This window comes from Tasmannia lanceolata, unplaced genomic scaffold (assembly GCF_043159265.1).
Source record: "Tasmannia lanceolata isolate RefF3 unplaced genomic scaffold, GAP_Taslan_0.1 ptg000003l, whole genome shotgun sequence".
Classification (NCBI taxonomy): Eukaryota; Viridiplantae; Streptophyta; class Magnoliopsida; order Canellales; family Winteraceae; genus Tasmannia; species Tasmannia lanceolata.
The window spans coordinates 55,640,452-55,665,322 of NW_027518680.1; the positions used below are offsets into that span (position 1 = coordinate 55,640,452).

General features: G+C 39.0%; 1 protein-coding gene across 1 annotated transcript; it reads left to right on the forward strand.

The window, feature by feature from the left end:
* The first annotated feature begins 20,507 nt into the window (after positions 1 to 20,507).
* On the forward strand, positions 20,508 to 24,593 carry LOC143856148 (ACT domain-containing protein ACR4-like). The gene is made up of 8 exons (XM_077366243.1): positions 20,508 to 20,758; positions 21,447 to 21,510; positions 21,618 to 21,663; positions 21,789 to 21,903; positions 21,991 to 22,058; positions 22,242 to 22,835; positions 22,940 to 23,044; positions 23,998 to 24,593. The coding sequence occupies exons 1-8, from the start codon at positions 20,755 to 20,757 to the stop codon at positions 24,337 to 24,339; spliced, it is 1,338 nt and encodes a 445-aa protein (XP_077222358.1). The 5' UTR covers positions 20,508 to 20,754; the 3' UTR covers positions 24,340 to 24,593.
* The last annotated feature ends 278 nt before the right edge of the window (positions 24,594 to 24,871 follow it).

The following is a 24,871-nucleotide window of genomic DNA, read 5'->3' on the forward strand; positions in this document are numbered from 1 at the left end:
ACCCTCTTAAAATACTAATCACACACAAAAGAGAAAAACATTACAAAGCTATCATCAAAACATGGTAGTGTATATGTCAAAAGACATTGTCACTGCCTTGTTTCGACAATTGCATTATACAATCTTCCTCTTCATAAAAGGCATAAAAGCATTACAACTTCAACCAGATCAAACACTGAAAGAGTAATTTTTTTAAAAAAACTGACTTTTGGGGTACACGACTACACACACTAACTAGCTTTGAGCATATTCTTTTGAAAGCACATAAGGACACATACACACAGATCTTCTTTCTTAAAAATCTAAAAGACAATTGACATGATGAAAATACATGAGGCACATGCACATATTCAATTGAAATAGATTATGTTAGATGTACTCCATACATGAAAATTACCTTTTCTTATAGAAAATAGGGATATAAGAGATATCATTTTTCATAAGGTAATATAGCTTTAAAAAAAAGATTACTATAGTCCTACTCTTCTTACGAATTTAAAACCTAAGACAAAATATCACTTGGAGAACAAAATCCAAATGATTATAGGAACTGACATGATCACATACACAAATAAAATAAAATAAAAAATGAACAAATTAAAGCTAATCAGAAAGATTCAACAACGATACTAACCTGAGAAGGCGATCAAAGCTGCAAATCCAGTTTCCTTCTTTTCTTCTTCTTGTCTGTATCGTTGATGCTATCAGCAATGGTAACCGAAGAAGCTTTTCTTCCTTTTCTCTTCTAATTTCCAGTCAAGCTTATAAAATAGCTTTGATTTGCACAAAGTATGAAAAGATTTGCACAAAAGAAGAGAATCGGCTGGGAAAATATAACCAAAATTTGATCAAATCTTGATCGTAATTAGCGATCGAAACAGGAAAAAGAAGAGTTGAGCTTTATCTTCTCAGAAACACAACAGATCCAAGATTTGTGAAACCGAAATGAAGAAAATAGTTCAAATCTAAGATTTGCACAGCAAAAATAATGTTGATCTAGGGTTTAGGGTTCGAACTCATGAGATTAGAGATGAGGTTATGGTGGATAAGATGATTGAAGAAGAAGAGATGAATAACTAGGGTTTGAAAGATGAAAAATTAAGGAATGAAAGAAGAAAGTTAGGGTTTAGACTAAAATCGAATGAAAACAGGTCAGAGATGACACAATAAGGAGAAAAATGGAAAGATTGTTGATATTAAGAAAAAATTCCGACCAGAACTCCGATGATTTCGCCGGAGAAGATGAGAATATGAGCTAGAGTTTGGCGGATTTTGGGGGATTTCTCCTCTCTCCCTCTTTCTCTACGATTTTTGTTAGGAAATGAGATTTTTTTCTAAACTAAGAGTTCTCTGCCTTTTATAAGAATGAGAGCATGCTGATATTAGCACTACCATTTTTATTGGCGCGCGGTTGCGTGAAATTTGATAAGCGCACGACACAATCGTGTCCTATTCGAATTATGGCAGGACTACTTCAGGATGATTCACCCCCCCTTTTCTGTATTTGCACCACGACATTATCTCAGCTCGTTCGCTAGGCAAATGCGCTCGGATTTCGACAAAATTTCGCAAGGACCTTGGTGGGACCCTAACCTGGCCTGGGATGAAATTTGGGATGCTAACTCATTGGTTTAATGAGGTTTTGCTCAAACATGGAGGGTTTGAGGGTTCGGTCAAAATGAGGTGTCTACATGATGGTGTTAAAGAATGTGAGCCTACTTGCCAAGCTATATTTGTTCCTACAGCATTGAACCCTAGTTCTATCTCATGATACCTGTCTGATATAGAAAACCTAAGTGGAACCAATTTTGCTAAGTGGAAAGATCATATCAACATTGTGTTAGGGTGTTTGGATCTTGACTATGTTCTAAGACATGACGAGCCACCAAAGCCTACGGCTGAAAGTGCGCTCTCGGTTAAGGCTCTTTATGACAAATGGGAAAGGTCCAATCGCATGTGCTTAATGATCATGAAGAGAACAATTTCTTCCTCCATTCGTGGTGGGATTCCTGATTCTGAGAAAGAAAGGTTCTAAAAAGGGCAAAAGGAAAGGAGTAGGGAACACGACCCAACATGGTCAGACTAGGGAAATGAAAAGCGGCATAAAGTGTAACTTTTGTCGCAAATTTGGGCACATAAAGCGTGAGTGCACCAAATATGAGGAATGACTGAAAAGGAAAGGGATTTCAAGGAAGACGGAAACTCAGGAAGGGGGAGCGAACCATTAAAGTAGGGAATGGAGTAGAGGCAGACGTAACGGCGATACGCACTTTTTGTCTGATTTTAGATAGTGGTTTATCTTAATTTTAGAGGATACATTTTATATACCTGCAATAAGTAGAAACCTTATCTCAGTTTCAAAACTTGATTCTTCTGGTTATCAATTCAAGTTCGGAAATAATGGTTTTTCTTTACTCTATGGTCCCGATGTGGTTGGTTCTGGCACCCTCATGGGTAATCTTTACATGATTAATCTAGATTACTCATTTTCTTATACTTTATTATCCCTGCATGTGAGTGATCAAGTTGGAATCCGTGGCAATAAATGGGGTTGGGTGAATGGGAGCTCTTCTAATTTGTGGCATAAGCAACTTGGCCATATTTCCATTGATCGAATGGAAAGACTAGTTAAAGATTGAGTTCTCCATTCGCTTGATTTCTCTGACTTCGGAATATGTACCTAGTGTTTAAAAGGAAAGCAAACTAAAATTTAAAGGAGCCACTAAGAGTACGGGTCTATTGGAAATCATTCACAGTGATATATGTGGACCTTTTTCAACTCTTCCTTTAGGCGGCAAAAGATATTTTATCACTTTCATAGACGATTTTTCTAGATTCGGCTATATTTATCTCATTAAAGAAAAATCAGAAGCGTCGGATACCTTTAAAATATACGTTTAAAATTTATAAAGCAGAACTTGAGTTACAACTCGACTTGAAAATTAAGGTAGTAAGTCTGATAGAGGGTGGGAGTATTATGGAAAACACTCTGACACAGGCCGAAGTCCAGGTGCATTCGCTCTCTACTTACAAGAGAACGGAATCGTCGCTCAGTACACAATGCCGGGTACACCCGAGCAGAACGGAGTGGCTGAGAGGTGGAACCGTACTCTTATGGACATGGTGAGAAGCATAATATACAACTCATCATTGCCTGAATTTTTGTGGGGAGAAGCCTTAAAGACAACGATGCATATCCTGAATCGTGTACCAAGTAAAGCCATGGCTAAGACTCCTTTTGAGTTATGGGTCGGTAAGAAGCCAAGGTTGGGATATTTGCATGTTTGGGGTTGTCTTGGAGAGATAAAGGTGTATAACCTACACCTAAGGAAATTAGATCCTAGGACCATCACTTGTCATTTTATTGGTTACCATGAAAGGTCTAAAGGTTATAGATTTTACTGTACGTCTTACACTACACGCATGATAGAGACCAAATATGCTGTATTTTTTTAGGACGGCAACCTCAGTGGGAGTACAGTGTTTAGATCCTCGGTTTTTGAGGAAGATCGCGGGATAAGTTGCCAATTGAAGAGGAAACCGTATTACCTGTGATACCGGTTGGTCCTTTAGGAGAGATTGCTAGATCACCTGACACTATTGATGAGCCATCCCACATTCCTGATGCTCCTCTGGCGATATCCATAGAGCAAGCTGTGTGTTGGTCATAAAGAGAAAAGAGGCCAGCTATCCCGAGTGACTACTTAATTTATTTTAATGAGTGCGATTTCGATGGAGAAATGTATGATGATCCCATTTCCTTTGATCAGGCCGTGAATAGTGAGAGATCATCTCAGTGGCTTAGTGCCATGAAGGATGAGTTGATCTCCATGGAAGATAACCATGTTTGGGAACTCACAGAGTTACCAATAGGAGTCAAGCATGTAGGCTATAAATGGGTCTTTAAGACCAAACATGACTCTAAAGGTGGGATAGAAAGATTCAAGGCTAGATTAGTCGCTAAAGGTTTCATTCAAAAGGAAGGAATAGACTACAAGAAGACTTTTTCTCATGTTTCAAAGAAAGACTCTTTGGGAGTTGTCATGGCCCTGGTAGCTCATTTCGATCTTGAGTTACATCAGATAGACGTGAAGACTGCTTTCTTAGATGGTATCTTGCTTGAAAAGGTCTATATGACTCAACCCAAAGGTGTAGGGGTTAAGGGCAAGAAACACCAAGTCTGTAGGCTTAAGAAGTCGATTTATGCATTAAAGCAGGCTTTAAGACAATGGTATGTAAAGTTTCATGAGATAGTTTCGAGTTTTGGGTTCAAAGAAAATGTTGTAGATCAATGCATCTATCTTAAGACTAGTGGGAGCAAGTTCATCTTCCTTGTGTTATATGTAGATGACATATTGCTTGCGAGTAGCAATTTGGGAATGCTGAACGAAACTAAGCAATTTCTCTCAAGAAATTTCGATATGAAAGATCTTGGTGAGGCATCCTATGTGATAGGAATCGAGATCCATCGAGACAGGACTTGAGGATTGTTGGAGCTGTCACATAAGGCATATATTGAGAAGGTCCTTAAGAGGTTCAGTATGGATAAGTGCTCCGCTAGTCCAGCCCCTATTGTTAAGGGTGATGTATAGTTGCAAGGTTCGAAGAACTTTTATGAGCGGGATGAGATGAAGGACATCCCATATACTTCGGCAGTTGGGAGCCTTATGTATGCTCAAGTCTGTACCCGCCCAGATATTACTTTTGTTGTTGGTATGCTTGGGAGATACCAAAGTGATCCAGGATTGGAACACTGGATTATGTGTTATTTGAGAGGAACCTCGGACTTTATGCTCACATATAAGAGGTCAGAAAGCCTTGAGGTTGTTGGCTATTCTAATTCTGACTTTTGTGGTTGTCGGGGTACTTAAAATTCTGCTTTAGTATGATCTGCAGAATGTCTTGTAGTGTGGAAGAATGTCGTAATATGAGCTATTGGTTGCTTCCACGTCAGCTGTGAATGTATAGTCGCAACATTCACCCTAAGCAAGTTGTGAATGCCACTTAAGAAATTTGATCCTTGTGTTGAGTCTAAAGATTTGCGCAGGCCAAGTGGGAGAATGTTGGGATAAAATCCTAACAGTTAATGACCTTTGCGAAATCAACGACTTAGATCATTAAAGTTCTAAAGAGGCTTATATTTGGTAAACAACCTAAAGCTTCTAGAAAGAGAGATAAGGATGATCTAATCTCTTTTAGCTTATCATAAAGAGTTTTAAACCAAAAAGGAAAGGGATTTTGGCAAAGAAAGAGGCGTGATGGAGAGTTTATTTCATTGCCAAAATCATCTATAAATAAGGCCTCTATGGTTGCTGCTTGCACACGGCTTTAAGAAAGTTTCTTCTCTAAGGAGGCCGGCCCCCATCACCGTTTTTCGTGGAGCAAGGAGAAACTGTAAAGAGGAGTTCGATTCATAACTTGTTCCTGAAATCGGCCACAAGATCCCAAGACAATGGCATCTGGTAAGTCTTCCTAACTATTAAGTTTCAAAAAACTAAAGGAAACTTCCAAAGGATGTTACACTCTAAGGTTCAATCACTAAAGATCAAAGCGTCTCGTAAATTCCGCATAAGGCCGAGACTTATAGCCTTGGCCAAAACCCACGGGAGGCCCGGGTTTATTACCAACACCTTCAGTTCTTCCGACCAAACCCTTCCAATCACCTCCATTAAACAACCTCTAGTTAGAACACGACAATTATCGAGGGAAGAACTGAAATCCAAACGAGACAAAGGACTTTGTTACTATTGTGATGATAAATACACTCCGGGACATGATTGTCGAAAAAGGTTATACCATCTGACCGCTCTCGATGATGACATTGAACTGGTTGAGGGCGATGGTATCAACAATGTTCAGGATGTCACTGAACAAGACACGTCAGGAGCCAAACCCGCAGATATCACTTTTATGCAATTGTGGGTCAACAAACTCCTAGTACCATCAGAGTTACTGGAACTTATGCTAATCACTCTATCCATGTGTTAATAGACAGTGGATCTACCCACAATTTCCTCAAAGAAAAAGTTGCTCAAGCGTTCAATTGGTCCATTCTTCCTACTTCTCCTTTCAAAGTTCTTATCGGCAATGGTGAATCTTTAATTTGTAACAAAAAATGTGTTCAGGTTCCACTGACTTTACAAAATCATGATTTTCAATTCGATTTTTTTATTCTTCCTATCAAAGGCGTTGATGGGATGCTAGGTGTTCAATGGTTGGCACAATTGGGACCAATTCTAACTAATTACAAGTCATCCACCATGGATTTCCGTTGGAATGACATCCCAATTACATTGGTCGGTGAATCTGGGCTGAATCCTTCTCCACTGAAAGTGAACCACTTCAAGGGCGTTTCCAAAACAGATTCAATAGCTTCTTGTTTTCAACTCATTTGTGTTGACAATATTGCTGAATCTTCACCCTTGGCTACAACCACCGATCCTCTATTGCCGACAGATTTACCAACAGCAGTGGCTCACCTATTACAACAATTCCTCCCTGTTTTTCAGTCTCCCACTGCCTTACCTCCTCCAAGAGCAGTTGACCATCAAATTCATCTAATACCAGGCTCCTCACCAGTCAATGTCAAGCCGTATCGATATCCGCATTTTCAAAAGAATGAAATTGAACGACTTGTGTAGGAAATGCTATACAATGGACTCATTGTCCCCAGCCATAGTCCATATTCATCACCAGTTCTGTCGGTAAAGAAAAAGGACAATACTTGGAGATTTTGTGTAGACTATCGTGCGTTGAATGCCATTACGATCCGGGACAGATTTCCTATTCGTACAATTGACGAATTACTGGATGAATTACATTGGGCCACGATATTTTCCAAACTCGATTTACGGTCAGGGTATCATCAGATTCGAATGAAGAAGGAAGATTGCCATAAAACTGCATTCCTGACACATGAAGGTCACTATGAATTCCTCGTCATGCCTTTTGGGCTTACAAATGCACCCTCCACTTTTCAGAGTGCTATGAACCTGATCTTTAAACCCTTTCTTCGTCAATTTGTCATCGTTTTCTTTGATGATATTCTGGTTTATAGCCGTTCGATGGAGGATCATCTTTCACATTTACACTCTGTTTTGGATTGCTTACAAACACACAAGTTGTTTGCTAAACTCACTAAGTGCAAATTTTGTCAAACCTAAATTGACTATTTGGGTCATTTAGTGTCTGTTGGGGGTGTCCAACCAGATCCAGACAAATCCAAGCAATACAAGTGTGGCCTCAACCCCTCAATTTGAAGCAGTTTAAAGGTTTCTTGGGACTGACAGGGTATTATCGCAGATTTTAAGGCATTATGCCACAGTTGCCTCCCCACTCACTAACTTGTTAAGAAAGGATGCTTTTCAATGGAATCCAGATGCTCAAGTTGCCTTTGATCACCTAAAAACTCTAATGACACAACTTCTATTCTCGCCCTTCCGGATTTTTCAAAAGATTTTGTTGTCGAAACTGATGCATCAAGCCTCGCAATTGGAGTAGTGTTAATGCAATATAAACACCCCATTGCATATTTTAGCAAGAAAATGTCACCAACAATGGCATTAGCCTCGGCTTATGTCAAAGAACTATTTGCTATAACTGAAGCAATCAAGAAATGGAGACAATACCTATCGCGTAGAAAATTTGTTATTCATACGGATCATCACAGCATGAAGAATTTAATGGCTCGGATAAGGAAAACGAGGCTGCAGATGCGTTCTCTCGAATGCCCAATGCCATATCCCAAGCTGAGAGATCGAATTATGCAGAATTACAAATTGCAGAATCCAACCCACTGTTTGACATCTCAAGTGAACTTCAATTAGAGAACACGACTGATGCAGAACTGCTGGCTATTCATGATGAGTTAAAACAGGGTATCGCATCCTCTGATTTCAGTGTCAAAAGTGGTCTACTGCAAACACCGGCTGTTCATTGGTTCTAATTCTCCTCTCCGGCAACATATCATGCACGAATTTCATAGTATACTGCAAGGGGGGCATGGAGGGGTCTTGCGAACCATTCTTAGAATCTCTGCAAGTATTTTTCTGGACTACATTAAGAACTGATGTTAAAAGTTTTGTCAAACAATGCCTCATCTGTCAACAAACCAAGTATTCTACTTCACCTCCCTTAGGTTTGTTGCAGCCATTGCCTATACCAGATTTGATATGGGATGATGTAGCTATGGATTTCATTACGGGATTACCCATCTCTTCGGGCTTCACTACCATTTTAGTGGTCATTGATAGGTTGTCCAAGTACGCCCATTTCGGTGCTCTCCCAACATCCTACAATACTGTTAAGGTCGCGAAGTTGTTCACTGAAATGGTCGTCAAGCTCCATGGTCTACCCAAGTCAATTGTATCTGACAGAGATCCTATCTTCATTAGTAAATTTTTGGTCTGAACTTTTTAAAAGTAGTGGCACATCTTTGAAAATGTCCTCAGCATATCATCCACAGACAGATGAGCAATCCGAAGTCCTGAACAGATATGTTGAACAATACTTACACGCTTTTACTCACGATTCACCCAAGCAGTGGCATGAATATTTACCATGGGCAGAATGTTCCTACAATACATCTTTTCACACAGCAACCAAGATGACACCTTTCGAAGTTGTGTATGGAACACTCCCTCCTGCATTACCTCATTACATTCCTGGTTTGTCTGCCGTGGAAGCTATGGGTACAGAACTTTCCCTCCGCGATGTTATGTTGGCAAAGCTCAAATCAAACTTATTACAGGCACAATCCAGAATGAAGTGTATGGCTGATCAACACAGAATTGACAGAGAGTTAGCAGTGGGAAGTTGGGTGTTGCTCAAGCTCCAACCCTATAGGCAACAGTCCATAGCCAATCGATCCTCCCAACAACTTAGTAAAAGATTTTATGGTCCGTATCAGATTGAATCCAAAATCGGAAAAGTGGCTCACAAATTGCAACTACCTGAAGAAAGTAAGATCCATCTTGTTTTTCATATTTCCCTTCTCAAACCATACTATGGACCAACACCACCAGTTATATGTACTTTACCAGACCAAAGCATCCACAATTACCCTCTCATTTCACCTTTAGCCATTGTCGGTGAACGAATTGTTCTCCACAATGATATTCCAACTCAACAAGTTCTGGTTCAGTGGACTGGTTTATTACCAGAAGACACTTCATGGGAAAATTTATCAGATTTCAAACTGAATTATCCAACTCTTAACCTTAAGGACAAGGTTACTTTTGAAGGGCTGGGCAATGATCCAAATCCAGATCAACAGGGGACCATAGATCAAGGGATCAAGCATGGAAGGGAAGGTTGGATTGAAGCTGCTGCACAACACAAGGCAAACAGGGTCAGGCGACAACCCAAATGGATGGAGAATTACATCAACCATTAGCTTAATGGTCAAGATTAGTTAGTAGATTAGTCTCTAAGGATTGTTAGTTTACTTTTAAATTGCAATTCTGTTTTTCTGTAACAAAGAGGGAATATATGACATGTGCAAGATCTATCAGTGTAAATAACTGAAAGTGACATTCCAATATAAAGGAATGAATCTCATTTGGAAAATTCAAGAAATAACACAACATTTTTCCCGCCTCTTCTTCTTCTTCTTATTTCCTTCACCTCTCTCCCTGTTTTTTCCTCTTTCACTTGAAAAAGTTCAGATCTGATCAGCAGAAACCTATCAGTGTGGCTCTTTGGCGTAAATCATGGGTTTGCTCCCCAGTGACGAGCGTTCGAATCCCCCCTTGTTTACCAGATGTGTGTGGTCTTCCAGGTGCCTGCGCGCATCCCTAGGGAATTCATGCCCTACGAAGTGGGGTGGGGATACCCTATGGTACCAAAAAAAAAAATATGTTTTGAGTTCTGCTCATGGTAAAACTAGTAGATAAGTTCCTCTTATCATACTATATCAAATTTAGCTTATCAAGTAAGTAGCTTAATTATTAGGGATTTGCTAGCGTTTATTGCAAAATTTATTTCGCAAATGGTCTGTTGTATCTGACAGTAGCCACAGAGGCTCACTTTTCAGCAGATTTTGTCTTCATTCATGAGGTGGGTGTTGTCAGATGCAACAGACCAGCCATGAAATGCCTTTTGCGACTAGCAAATCCGTAATTATTATATCTTGTAATGGGACTAGTGTTAATCCCTTTTATTTTCTTCTATTTATTCTTATTGCATGCAAGATTAGTCTATGATCAAGTGCTATAACTCTTGATGAAATTATTCCAGACAAGACTGATTAGGGAGTTGTATCTTGATTAACCAAAAATAAAAGTGCTGATTGAGTTTAATCGGCCCCACAAGTCAAATTGTTGAATCCCAGGTGAATTGTTTGAATCATCGAATTACACCCCACTGCAATTCGTCCCCACCACCTGATCTAATGAGAATGCATGTGTGTATAATGGCCTAGCTAATATGGCGACCAGGGTTTTTAATTTCAGTTTCCGGGGTAATTTCGGTCCTCACCGAAACCGAAATTTTGGCCAAAATTCAGTGAAGGCGCTCGAAATGTCATTTTTTGGGCCGAAATTTGGTAAATGTCGACAATTTCGGTTTCAAAACATTTCGGTTTCGGTCCTCACCGAGAAATTTAAAACCTTGATGGTGACTCAATATGTCTTTTCTTTTAGTATCATATATATTATTGAGTTATTTGTCGCAAATAAATCAGGGCATTGCTGGGAATATTCACTTGATTTAATTGTTATTGTTGGACATGATATTTCAATTTTATTTTCATATTATCTATTTAAAACTCATGCATTATATTTCGCTTTATATATTTTATTTTTTAATTTGTATTCATTCCATACTTCTTGTTTTAACAATTGTAATGTTTTATGTATTCTAAACTTTTCTAATAAATTGTTAGAGGCTATTACAAATCCCATAAGGCTATCAAGATCGAATCAGAGAACTGTTTAACAAAGCGAGGAGTGACATTATCAAAGCATGGATATTATTATTATTATTATTATTATTATGGGATTTGCTAGGGAATGCTAGTGTGCCAGTCGGTACAGGCACACAAGCATCCCACCCAATCCGCATATACTATCGTACGTATGACGGGACAGGAAGCATTTGGACGAGTTATTCCCATCCTGCTTGAAGCAGGAAATAGTGGCGGAGCGCCGCGCTTAGTGTAAGGAGTAGTGCCTTGAGAGTGAGAGTCCCTTAGGGCGCTTTAATAGGGAGCCGAGGCTCACTTTTCGTCTCATTCATTTAATTCATCTGAGGTGGCTGCTTTCTCATGCAACAACCCTTCTGCGAAATGCTTTTGCAATGGTCCCTAGCAAATACCATAATAATAATAATAATAAGGGATTTGCTAGCGTCCATCGCAGAAGGCATTTCGCAGATAGTCTGTTGCATCTTGTTAAAGTATTAAAGATAAATAATGCCTTTCTCCAACAGCTTAAGCTTTTGAAAAAGTTGGTTAGTTAACATGGTATAGAGCCAAAGGTCTCGAGTTCAAACCTCCCGGATAGCGAAAATCCACATGCGATGGTCGGCCCAAAGTGGGACCATATGTGCCACGTGTTTGCCAAATGGACCACACGTGCGAGGGAGTAAGTATAAAAGATAAATAACGCATTTCTACAACAGCTTAAGCTTTTGGAGAAGTTGGTTAGTTAACACATCTGACAGCAGCCACAGAGGCTCACTTTTCAGCAGATTTTGTCTTCATTCACAAGGTGGCTACTGTCAAATGCAACAGACCATCTGCGAAATGCCTTCTGCAATGGACGCTAGCAAATCCCTAATAATAATCATACTACTACCATCGAAAGCCATTTCGCGACTGACTTTTGCATGCAAGAACAACCACATAGGCTCACTTTTCAACAGATTTTGTCTTATTACTATCATCATCACCATCACCACTATTAGTATTACTATTACTACTACGAGAAATTATATGGTGGACAACTGTCCATGCACGTGTAGCCCAAAATTACAGTGGAGCTGACATAATTTGGGTGATCCAAACCATTCATCTGCTGGGGCCTAACATAGATAGGGTGTACCCATAAAATCTTCTCCATAGAATGATCCTAGCGCTTTGATTTGAAGATGTTTAAAATGGACAGCATAGTATAGAAATCTCCACAGATGGGAGGGTTAGGATCATTTTATGGAAAAGATTTTCTGGGCAAACCCTATCTACGTCACAGCCAAACAAATGAATGGTTTGGATCACCCAAACAATGTGGGTCCCACTGTAATTTTGGGCTGCACTTGCATGCACGGCGTCCACCGTATAAATTCTCTTACTATTACTATAAGGGATTTAGTAGGCAAATTTGTGGAAAGCCATTTCGCAGCTCACTTTTGAAGGAAAGAACAGCCACCCATGTTCACTTTTTAGCACAAATTTTTAATGCTAAAGTGACTCGTCTTCTTGTCAGGCATGATTGAGAGGGCAATCTAATTGGATTTTGGGTCCAATATGTATGAAGATGTCCATTATGAAGTCATTTTCGATCATTTGGGATGATTCAAAATAACTTTGAAATTGAAGTTTCAGTTGAAGGTTATAATCAAGAACTAGTTGGTTGTCACATGTTTGCAGATACCTCCTTCAAGGTTGGTGACCTCACACCTAATCAGTAGTGGGGCCACTTGTAAATGTTTAATAAATAAAAATATGAGAATCCTTATTTTACACCTTTTTTTTTTTCTATTTAATTAGTTGTTAGAGGGTGTTGTACACCCTCAAAATCTAACTAGAAAAGTGTTTGACAAAGTGAAAAGCACCATTACCAGAACAAGGGTCTGTGAGGATATTGATTATCTTCTTCTTATTATTATTATTACTACTACTACTACTACCACCACCACTAGGGAATTGCTAGCGTCCATCGCAAAAGGCATTTCATAGCTGGTCTGTCACAAAAGGCATTTCGTAGCTGGTCTGACATGCGACAGACCAGCTACGAAATGCCTTTTGCGATGGATCCTAGCAAATCCCTTATTATTATTATTATTATTACTAGGAATTGTCTAGGTAACTTTGCAAAAGCAATTTTGCAATCTCTTACATTCAGAAGAGAAGTGCCACTTCATATTAATTGAATGGGGGATTTGCTTCCATTCACGAGGTGGGTGGTCTGACATGCGACAGACCAGCTACGAAATGCCTTTTGCGATGGATCCTAGCAAATCCCTTATTGTTATTATTATTATTATTATCATTATTACTATTATTATTATTACTAGGAATTGTCTAGGAAACTTTGCAAAAGCAATTTTGCAATCTCTTACGTTCAGATGAGAAGTGCCACTTCATATTAATTGAATGAGGGATTTGCTAGCGTCCATCGCATAAGGCATTTCGCACATGGTCTGTTCCATCTGACAGCAGCTACCTCATGATTGAAGACAAATTCTGCTGAAAAGTGAGCCTCTATGGCTTCTCTCAGATGCAACAGACCATCCGCGAAATGCCTCTTGCAATGGACGCTAGCAACTCCCATTGAATGAATACGGTGGCTCTTCTCTATTGAAAAAGAGGGCCTTAGAAATGGCTTCCTAGACATTCTTATTACTACTACTGCAGTTAATACTGCTGTTTGTGTTGTTGTTGTTGTTAGAGGCATGTTAAAAGGAAGAGCATCCCATTGGATCACATCACCCAACTACATCTATACAGCACTGAAAATCCAAAATTAAAAGAATGATAAATGGGTGGAATGATTTCTTAACCCAAAGTTTCAGTTCTACTTTGTAATTAAAAACTAGATGGTTGTCACATGTAGTCAGCAACCACCTCCTTCTAGGTTTGTTGGGCTCACAACTAATCAGTTTCAGCCTCTTAGGTGGGACCCACTTGGAATAATGACATCTAACAGGCAAATAATCCATACAAGTCTCTAATTCCCCCTTAAATTAGAAGACAAGACACCAACCCTCACAAAGATGAGTAATTAAATAGGCAAATCTAGGGTTTTTGCTACTTGGGTTAACCTTCACGCCATCCATAAATTCATACGAACTACCATATAATCATTAATTAAAAAAAAATTCATTGATGAAGTTTTTGTGGGGCCCATCTCTTTCCCTTTATTAATGGGGTTTCATTATATTATAGATGGAAATGGAGCACATGAAAGTCATTTTTCCCCACATCTACCAACTATTCATTGAAAATATGTTGGCCAGTCACAACTAACAAGTCTCACTACCACACCAAGAACTCAAGAAGATATGGTGAGAGCCTCACACCCATAATTCTATCAATGGGCCCCTACAAATCTTCTTAACCACAAGCTACTAGCAAAATAAAATAAAAAAATGGGTTCTTATCTCACTATATTTGTACCAAGAGATATTTAAATAGGACATTGTCTTCCCATAGAATGTTTTCTAGTTGAGGACCCATGATCATACAAGGAGATTGCCCCATATCATGTCCACTGAGTCCTGGTACTCCCACCAATAGAATGTTTTCTAGTTGAGGTCAGAGTTGTGACCCTGTTTATATTTCGGGCCTCTCTGTATGTCACCAAAATTGGCCATTATTTGCAATAAAAATTCTTGAGGAATGTTTAACTGAAGGGCACCTTGTGAAAAAGCTGCCCCAAGAGCACCCAATTGGATCCATGTCACTCATTATCTGCAGCGATAAATGCAGAGTTAAATGCAAGGGAGTGATTTGGATCCAAAGGATGCCCTTGCTGTTTTTTTTTTTTGTGGGCGCCATTCATTTTAGCATTCCTCAATAATTATTTTGAGTTAATATCAGTTACTAATGATAATTAAGAGATTTTATATGATGAGCAGCCGTATAAACCCTTATTCTTCAAAAACTATAGCACGGCCCCACTCCATAGGATGATCCAAACGGTCCATTTGATGGGCCACAACATAAATAGGTTGAGGCCCCAAAAATCATTTCCATTGTGGCTCACCACATGGACCCTAAGGAAATGACTTTTTGGGCAAAACCTATTTACGTTGTGGCCTCGGTCGAGACCGAAACCGAAATCCGCAATACACGAAATGTTACAAAATTTCTACTGGGATTTTAGAATTTTGGTCGAAATTTCAACCCAAAAATCTCGATTGGATATCATACTACGAAAGCGAAAATGAAACCACTGTTCTGGCCATCAAATGGACAGTTTGGATCATCCTATGAAGTGGGCCATACTGAACTTTTTGAAGAATACGGGTTTATACGTCCACATATCATATAAAATCTCGAGAATTAAAGCCCATCGGATCAATGATCAAGATCACGTAACAGTCACTTGGATTGGGACAAATCAGACGGAATCTAAATAGCGTCTGATTACAAAAGCATCTCATACTATCTTTAGCGATTTTAAATTTATTTTTGGGCAATCACATACCAAGAATCCGATCCGAGATGGGACAGAGAATTTCCGATTTAACTCTTTTTTTCCGTCCGAGATAATTAAAAAAAAAAAAAAAAAAACAGAAGTGATATTTTCACCCCCTTTTCGTCCTTGGGCCACACCCATAGTTTTAAATTTCGGCCGAAATCGAAACCAAAATTAACAAAATGTACCAAGTTTCGTCCAAAATTAAATTTTGAGAAAATATTGTTATTTTATTTTTTTATACTGAATTTCGGCCAATAAACCGACATTTCATGACTTTCTACCGAATTTCGGTTTCGTCCAGGACCGAAATTTAAAACCATGGCCCACACCACACCCCTTCTACTGCAGGAGGTGGTCCATGTACTGTAGAAGGGGGTGTGGCCCAAGACGAGAAGGGGGGTGAGAATATGAATTTCCAAAACAAAATCTGGGAGAAAAACAATCGTACGGACAAATGACATTTATGAGTCTACAGCTGGTAGGTCGTACCGACAGCTGTAGATGTGCCCACTGACACGAGGCCACTTGCGCTGGTCGAGTTGCCTGTTTATAAATAAGCAATGACACGTGTCAAGTAGAGACGTGTGGGCCCACGACTGAACCTTTCCTGGTCAATCACGAGGAACCTCAGATCCGGTATCCAGTTGGTCGGAAAAGCTCAATTTATGAGGGCAATGATAAATTCGCACCCACTGTAGGATAATTCGTGCCACTTTAACGTTAAAAAGCAGAAAAAGTCTGCCACATACGCTCCTTTACAGGGGCGCGAATTATCCTCTGGGGGGTGCAAATTTATCACTGCCCATCCCGAACCCTTTTCACACGATTCCCAAAGAAATTCTACACGTGAGCCATGAAATAAAAGCTCAGATGCGAATCTCACACGTGTCAGCGTAGGGCAGCTCCCTTTCCTTCATTTGAGCGTCCTTTGTTTTGATAATTGCACTGATTCACCTTGACTTTTCTTTTGTAACCTGGTTCTTTGGGAATCTTGTTAAATAATAAAAGACAAGGTAAGTTAGTGCAATTATCAACATATGGTTTTGACTTCTAGTAGATTAAAAATACACTAAGGACCGTTTGGATTGCGGAATTCTTATGAGAAATTTGAAAAGGAAAAATATTTTTAAAATCTCCTACTTATTTTTTTATAGGAAAAATGATAACCAATTCTGTTCAATTTTTACCTAGACGTCCCTTCGCTTTATGGTAATATCTCTCCAAGTCGCCCATAAATCTATTATTTTCCACTAAAGAACAAAAATTTCCCAAGGGCTTGTTCGGCAACCATGAAAAAAAATTTCATGGGATATTAGTTTACCTAATGTAAGAGAGGTGCAAAGAGCTAAGGGGTGGTGAGCAAGGATAGCATGCGATTAAGGAAAACAAAATCCTATGTTAAACAAGAAATTGTTTGCTCGGGTTGATTTCATTTCATTTTTTAGCGAAAGCTCAACCTGACCTGACCAAAGTTGCACCCCACAACTCTCTCAAATCTATCTCTCGCGGTCCGTATCTAACCTTCTCTCACCTTTGTTAAACAAATATTCTATGAGATTTTTTATTTTTATTTTTATAATTGGCAAACATGTCCTAAAACTAAAGACTTAATATTAGTACAAAATTTGATATTGGCACTACATGTTTTGACAATTGGACCAACAGAACATGTCTTCTATTATTTAAACAACTGTCAAAGGTTATTAGAGTTCCCAAAAAGCTGTCAACAGTCAACTGCCAATCAAAAAAGTAAAAGACAGCCTAAGTTTGGTAAATTATTAAAGGCTATTGATATTGGCACTGCCATGTTATGATAATTGCACTAACTTGCCTTTGCCTTTTATTATTTAGGCAGCTTTCAAAGGTTATTACAATTCCCAAAACAAACTCAAAAGCCAATTGGTAGTGCTAATATCAGTAGCCAATTTTATCGATATAAAATCTTGTAAAATAACTGTTGAGTTGAGAACACTATTAAAAACGCTCTCCTTTTTCATGGGACCATAACAAGGACATAAAAAAAAACAAGACATAAAAAAGGAAGATCCGCGGATAGATAAGAAATCCAATTGATAGTGACACGAACATAGATTCGATCCCTGGTCCTAGCCACTATATAAAAAAAAAAAGCCCTTCAATTCATTTTGCTTTCTCACCTAACGAAATATTTTAAAGGAAAAGGTGATAAAGTCATCCCCCCCTTTTCTTCCCCGGGCCAGCCCCCTCCCTCACTTTTACCGGAAGGCATTTCGCGGAATGGCTGTTGCATGCGAGTACAGCCCACATAGGCTCAGATTTTGTCCTATTCATTCAAAATACAATCTGGGTTTCGTTAGGGACCATCGCAGAAGGCATTTCGCGGAATGGCTGTTGCATGTGAGTACAGCCCAGCTCACATCGCAGAAGGTATTTTGATGAGAGCACTCTCACTTAATTAAAAGTACGGTATGGCCCGCACCATACGATGATCCAAACCGTCAATTAGATGGGCCACAACCTAAATAGGTTGTGCCCAGAAAATCATTTCAATAGGGTGATCCTAACCCCCCGCGATCTATAGAGGGTTAAAATCAAGCCTCTAACATTCAGATCGGAGGGCTAGGCTCAGGCTATTGAAATGATTTTTTTGGGGCACAACCTATTTAGGCTGTGGCCCATCTAATGGACGGTTTGGATCATCCTACGGTACTAAGATTAACAATCAAGGGAGATGATAATAAGGTCTGAAAAGCTAATCATAGGTGTAATCAACTTGTTATAATCGTTGTACTTGATGTAACTCATTTTATGGATTGATGAACCTTCTAGTCTGAGAGACATCGTTTAACGCAATTTAACTACCATCTATCATTGTAATAAGACATAGCAGGGTCCCACGCCCTAGACATTTCACCGATCAAAGATCTGTGGCCATGAAATTATTCAGACTGGCCCCACTAGAAAACCCACTGCGATCCGTACACGTGCCATCATTTCCCCAATTATCCTGCACTTCAAAATTCGGTTCAAAGTCCCATCATGATGTGGGCCCCACACACCCCGAAAAAAAATTAAAAAAAATAAATAGAAACTCCTCACCTAAATAAAATAATTCTCTTTCCTTAAAAGCCACTTATTGAGCCCCACTACTGCATTGTTAAGTAATCGGATCCATTGATCGGAACCACAATCATAAGTTTGGCCTAACCACCTCAAGAACACCTTACCAAAATCATCTTGTCATACCCCAATAAGGTATTTTGGGGTAGGGGGCCCTCGAACTGGAATGGCATGATGCGGAAATTAAGTGATCCAGATTCATCGCGGCTATTAAAAAGCAAAAGAATTTCAATCTTCGAATCGAGGGTTCATAATGTAAGACTGATCTGATCTTCTCGATTGTTATGTTAGAGTTGAATTTATTTTACCGAATAAAATTATGAATATGAATGTTTCTCGGACAATATTAAAGATCTCACCGAAGACTTACTTCAGCTTGCCGAGCTAGGGGTTGATCGGATGATCATATCCGTCGATCCGTTTAGGGTTTGCTAATAAAAACTACACCGTTGATTTTTGTAGTACTTTATCATATGCATTTGATAGAGTGAGACCAAGATCATGTGGGTCATCTCATGATGTTCTACAAGATCAACGGTCTCGATTGCACTATTATACCCCAATTTTAAGTTAAGACCCACAAATTGCCTTACCATTGATCATCAAAATGACTAGGCAATGGAAAAAACAAGAGAGGGGGTGTAATTATAAAACTCAAAGGAATGAAACAAAAAAAAAAACCCACTTTACTAATGCGAGAAAGGTGGAGGGCACAATCACGTGCCGGGCATGTGCCCGGCACGCTCCGGAAGACACGCTTGTGTGCGCGCGCACCGAAACTTTTGACTACGATAGAAGGCGTGGCATGTGCGTGCGTGGTGAGTCGGAGGACAAAACCTGCAAAATAAACAGAAAAAAAAAAAGATAAAGAAAGGGAAATGAATCTTTCGCCCCCATGTAAGATAATACACCCCACTTTAAAGTGATTTGGAATAAAAAAGCGTTAAAGTATGCCCACAATTCACGTTACAAGGGGGGTGTATCATCCCACAGTAGGCGGGGCGAAAAAATCACCCCTCTAAAGAAAATGCGATCTCTGATTCTCTGAACTAGATTCCACTTTCTGAATCGGCCGATACGCAACTCGGGTTATTAAAAATATCACTCAGTTTCCTAATCGGACCCTCAAAGTATCGTGCCATTCAGACCCGATACGTTTCATACTTACTACTTTTGGAACGCATTTCCAGTACAAGGAGGGTGTGTTTATCAGAAGAGAGGGGGTGGAAATATCAGTATCAATTCAAATTCTCACGAGAAATTCGGTTTGAGATGCGGACAATCACGAGGGATTCTCCTGAAACGCGGGAGATTGATTTGCTAATATATGCTGCTTTTTTTTATTTTGTGAGATGATATTTTCACCCCCAGTACGCATTCGCCCCCTTATAACGTGAACAGTGGGATGCCTACTTATATCGGCACTTCCATGTTTTAATAATTGCATTAACTCATCTTGTCTTTTATCATTAAAAAAGTCTTATATTATTTTTACAGCATTTAAAGAGTCTTATATTATTTTGACGTGGACGGAAAAATAGCGGGGCCCACCTTGTTTGGGTGATGCAAACCATTTATTTGATGACCCTGACGTGGATAGGGCGTGCCCCGAAAATCAGCTCCATAGCATCAGCCCAACCTAACGATTTGTGGAGCTTAAAATGAACGGCTCTAAACATGTATAAATCTGTCCATTTTTTAGCTCCACATATCGAATGGTTAGGATGATCCTATGGAGCTGATTTTTTGGGGAGAAATATGCGGGCCTGTCGATGAATGCCTTGGATCATCCAAACAATGTGGGCCCATGTGATTTGATTTTAGATTACTAGAAAATGTTTTCTAGTCGGCCGACTAGAAACACTAACCCGGTGACCCCTATTTTGACAACTGTCAAAGGTTATTTTAGTTCACACAAAGCTCTCAGAAGCCAATTAAACAGAGAAGACAAGTTGAGTTTGTGCAATTAATAAAAAATGGTAGTTCCAATAACAGAAACATTGCTAGTTTAGATAAGCAGCTGTGCCGACTTAAATAGAGAGAGAGAGAGAGAGAGAGATATAGAGAGAGCTAGAGAGAGCGAGACGACTCAGAGAGAGACTTTCACAGCACAGAGAGAGAGAGAGAATCTATATTCGTACCTTTTAGGTTGCAGGTTTTGGATTTTCTTGTCGGGGTTTGATTTTAGAAGATTTTGAAGAGGGTCTTTGATTTAAGAAGGAAGGGAGAATCAGTATTCAAGTTCAAACAGAGGAATTCGTTCTATTAAGCTGAATTGGATCTTCAGTCTGAAATGGGTATGTGTTTTTGTTCTTATTTTGGGATTCTGGGTCTTGGGTTTTTGCTTTGTTGGGTTGTTTAAGTCATGGATTTTTCTGTTTTTTTTTTTCTTGATCTTGGGTGATGGGTTTTGATGGGCTTTTGTGGTTTTTTAGTTTCTAATTTGTAGTTTTGTGTGAGAAGTTTTTTTTTCATGGGTTTTGTGGTTTTATTTGTTTCTAATTGGTGTTTTTGTATGATGATTGAATGATTTTATGGGTTTTTTAGTCTTTGGACTGTGATTTCTATTGATGGGTTTTCATGAGTTCCCTTTTCCTTTCTTTTGGTTCTTTGGTGTCTGAAATTTATTGGTTTTGCGTAATGAAACCTCTCTCTCTCTCTCTCTCTCTCTCTCTCTCTCTCTCTCTCTCTCTCTCTCTCTCTCTCTTCTAATTTGGTTGGTTTTTGGTTCATGGTTTTTGTTTTAATTCATTTTTTTACATACGTATTTTGTTTTTTTCTTTTCTTTCCCGTTTCTGATCTGGGGATATGTGATTTCAGGTTTTTCCTTTTTTTTTGTTCTTAAACAGTGGTTTTCTGGGTTTTCTTTATCATTTGTGGTTTGAGCTGTGAGTTTTATGTTTTTATGATTTTCTTTTTTTCTGATGAATTGGTGATTTTGGGTCTTATAATTTGTCTGAATTTTTGTTTCTTACTTCTATTCAGAAGCGGATTCGTGGGACATGAATGATGAATATGAGAAGTTTATCAGAAGAATGAATCCACCAAGGTATATTATAATTTCTAAGATTGATGTATCTAAAAGTCTCTGTAAAACCTCAAAAAAAAAATCTAAGAATCACATCCTCTCACTTTTCTACTTTTTCAATGTTTTAGGGTTGAGATTGATAATGAAACATGCAAGAATGCAACAGTCATAAGGGTATGCCTTGTTTGTTTCAATTTTTCCCTTTTCATGGGGTTCTCTAGTTTTACTGCCTTGCCTTTTAAAAAAAAAAAAATATTTTTCCTGTTTTTTTAAAACTGATTTTCTATTTTCTGATACAGGTTGACAGTGCCAATAAACACGGAATCCTTCTAGAAGTTGTGCAAGTTCTTACAGATTTGAATCTCATTATAACCAAAGCTTATATATCTTCTGATGGAGGATGGTTCATGGATGGTAATAATTGTACTCCTTTCAACTACTTTCTTTTCGTATGTTCACGATTTCTTTCTAAGAAAATAATTCCTTGGTTTCTTTTGCCAGTTTTTAATGTTACCGATTGCGATGGGAAGAAGCTTATAGATGAAGGAATTTTGGATTACATTCGTAAGGTAGATTATTCCTTATATTATTTGATCCTTGTTTTTTTCAATTTGTAATTTTTGCATATACTCATCTAAAGACCCGACAGTGAGTGGTATAGTAGCCTTGCTGCCATTATCTAATGAGGTTCAGCCCTATGTCGCATCGATTCGTTAGTAATAAACAAATAAAAGTTTATTGTTTGTTTTCAGTTCCTAGGAGCAGATTCCCATTTTATACCTTCACTAAGAAGATCTGTGGGTGTCCAACCATCAAATGATCATACATCAATTGAATTAACGGGCACGGACCGACCCGGATTGCTCTCCGAAGTGAGCGCCGTTCTCACTGACCTAAAATGCAATGTGGTGAATGCTGAAGTGTGGACCCACAACACCAGAGCTGCGGCTGTGATGCATGTAACGGACGAGATTACTGGTTCAGCAATCATGGACCCAGAAAGACTTTCTAAGATTAAGAAACTACTTTGCAATGTACTTAAAGGGAACAACAAAACTAGGGCAGCTAAGACTGTAGTTTCCGTAGGGGTCACCCACACTGAGAGAAGGCTTCACCAAATGATGTTTGCCGACCGAGACTATGAAAGATCTGGTCATGATACAACAGATGAGAATCTCAGACCTAATGTGACTGTTGTGAATTGGTATGATAAGGATTACTCGGTGGTCACAATTCGGAGTAGAGATCGACCTAAGCTTCTCTTTGACACAGTTTGCACTTTAACTGATATGGAATATGTGGTCTTTCATGCAAATGTGGATGCTGAGAGGCCAGAAGCGTATCAGGTAATAATAATACTTGGATTTTTATGCGTTATAGTGTGTAGTTTTCTTTCTTCACAAGGTATTTTGGTCGTTGGTCTGAAATATGGTTCTGGTTGATCTTGAAGGAATACTATATCAGGCACATAGATGGTTCCCCTGTCAATTCGGAAGCGGAGAGAGAACGAGTTATCCAATGTCTGGAGGCTGCAATAGAGAGGAGAGTATCTGAGGTATTTACTATTTTAAGATGCATACTAGTTATTCTTCATCTGTATGTAGTTTCTAGGGGTGCAACTTGGGTCGGGTCGTGTTGAGCTTTTGCTAAAAAAATGAGTAGGAATCAACCCTAACTGACCTGCTTTTATTGTAAAAGCTCAACCCGAATTCCCAAAAATCGACCCGAGTTACACCCTACTAGTTTCTTCACTTCAAGGAGGTTAAGGGTGTTCTCTATATAAATCCAACTCCAGAGTACTTTCCAGTTTTTTTAAATGTTGCTGCTACTGTTTCTTCAAATATGAATTGCAGAGTCTGATTATAGAATCACGCTGGTTCTTCAGATAGCTCATGAACTACATGAGTTCAGGGAGGATTGTTCTGAAATGTTGTTTCGAATGGAGGACCTACCTTTTCCTTCTTATTTCGCTTCTCCATATTTTAATTGTATTTCTTAGATCCTGTTTGTTTTGGATTTTGAGAACCGATTGTGCATCCAGAACTGGTTATTGGACTCAAATTTACGTTTAATTTTGAGTCCAATAATCAGTTTGGACTTGCAATTGGTTATCATAATCCAAAACAAACAGGGTCTTAGATTTCTGTGTCAGTTTGCAAAATATGGTAGTAATCTGAACATTTCCTTCATGCTTCTTTAGCAGGAAAAGTGTATCTTAGTGGCTTTCTTGTTGGGACCCGTGTAGAACTCACCCTTAAAAGCTAGTGATTAAGGGGAGGGTGCCCAAGTCCTTATAAGCCCTTACATATCCATTCACTTTTCCGATGTGTGAGCTTTGCTTTTCGCGTGGAACCTCCAATATTTTGAAAACATGTTTTTCATGATCTGTTTTTATCTCTGCTTGTATGCTTGGTCAATGAAGCCCTATGCAATATGGAATATTTTGTGTTTGAAAACCTTGATTTCTTCTATCCTCACCATCTCTAGATTATCCATTTGGGTTTACAGGGGTTGAAGCTAGAGTTATGTACGAGTGACAGAGTGGGATTGCTATCCGATGTCACTCGCATTTTCCGTGAGAACAGCCTATCTGTGACAAGGGCAGAAGTGACAACTAAAGGCGGCAAAGCCATTAACACTTTCTATGTTCGCGATGCTGCTGGAAATCCCGTCGATGCTAAAACCATTGATGCCATCCGCCAAGCGATAGGCCAGACAATACTGCAAGTTAAAGGCAACTCTGATTACTCCAACTCTCCTCCTCAAGAGTCTTCCACTAGATTCCTCTTTGGTGGTCTATTCAAATCGCGGTCTCTTTATAATTTAGGGCTGGCTAGGTCTTATTCTTGAATTTACTCTCTAAATATTACTCATCAAATTCTGCCAGAGATCACCTTGCCAAGATGTATAGTAGGAAAAAGAGGAAGAAAAGCACCTTAAAATTTACCCATTTGCCATCTGTTTCAAAGGGATCTACGAAAAGGGAAGGAAAAAGAATGTAAAGGAATCTTTCAGTTGTAATTAAAGAGGATGATTGGGCTTGCCCTTTCTTGTATGTATGATTGTATAATGATTTCATTGTAAATAGTACTCATTGTGTATAATCTCATGATCTCTTAGCCATGGGAACCATCATTTCCTGCATACACTTCCTTCAATGCATACACTTTCAAACAAAAGTCTATTATATTAGAATGCACACGCTTCCTTCAATGCATCAGTCCATTATTTTTAATGGTTAGGATAAAAACAGAAAGCAGAAGTCCTGAACCTCTGATCTCTGATATACTAACAGCCTAAAGGCAGGTTTGAAATGTAAAGGAAACAGCAGTGTATTCTATAACAAATGATCAATTTACCCGATTCCTTTACTATTTGCTGG

Bases quoted from the DNA above. Each gene is read 5' to 3' on its own strand.
- LOC143856148 (XM_077366243.1), top strand. The intron at 21,511-21,617 runs GTATATTATAAT...TCAATGTTTTAG, and splicing joins AGAAGAATGAATCCACCAAG to GGTTGAGATTGATAATGAAA. The intron at 22,059-22,241 runs GTAGATTATTCC...GTTTGTTTTCAG, and splicing joins TTTTGGATTACATTCGTAAG to TTCCTAGGAGCAGATTCCCA.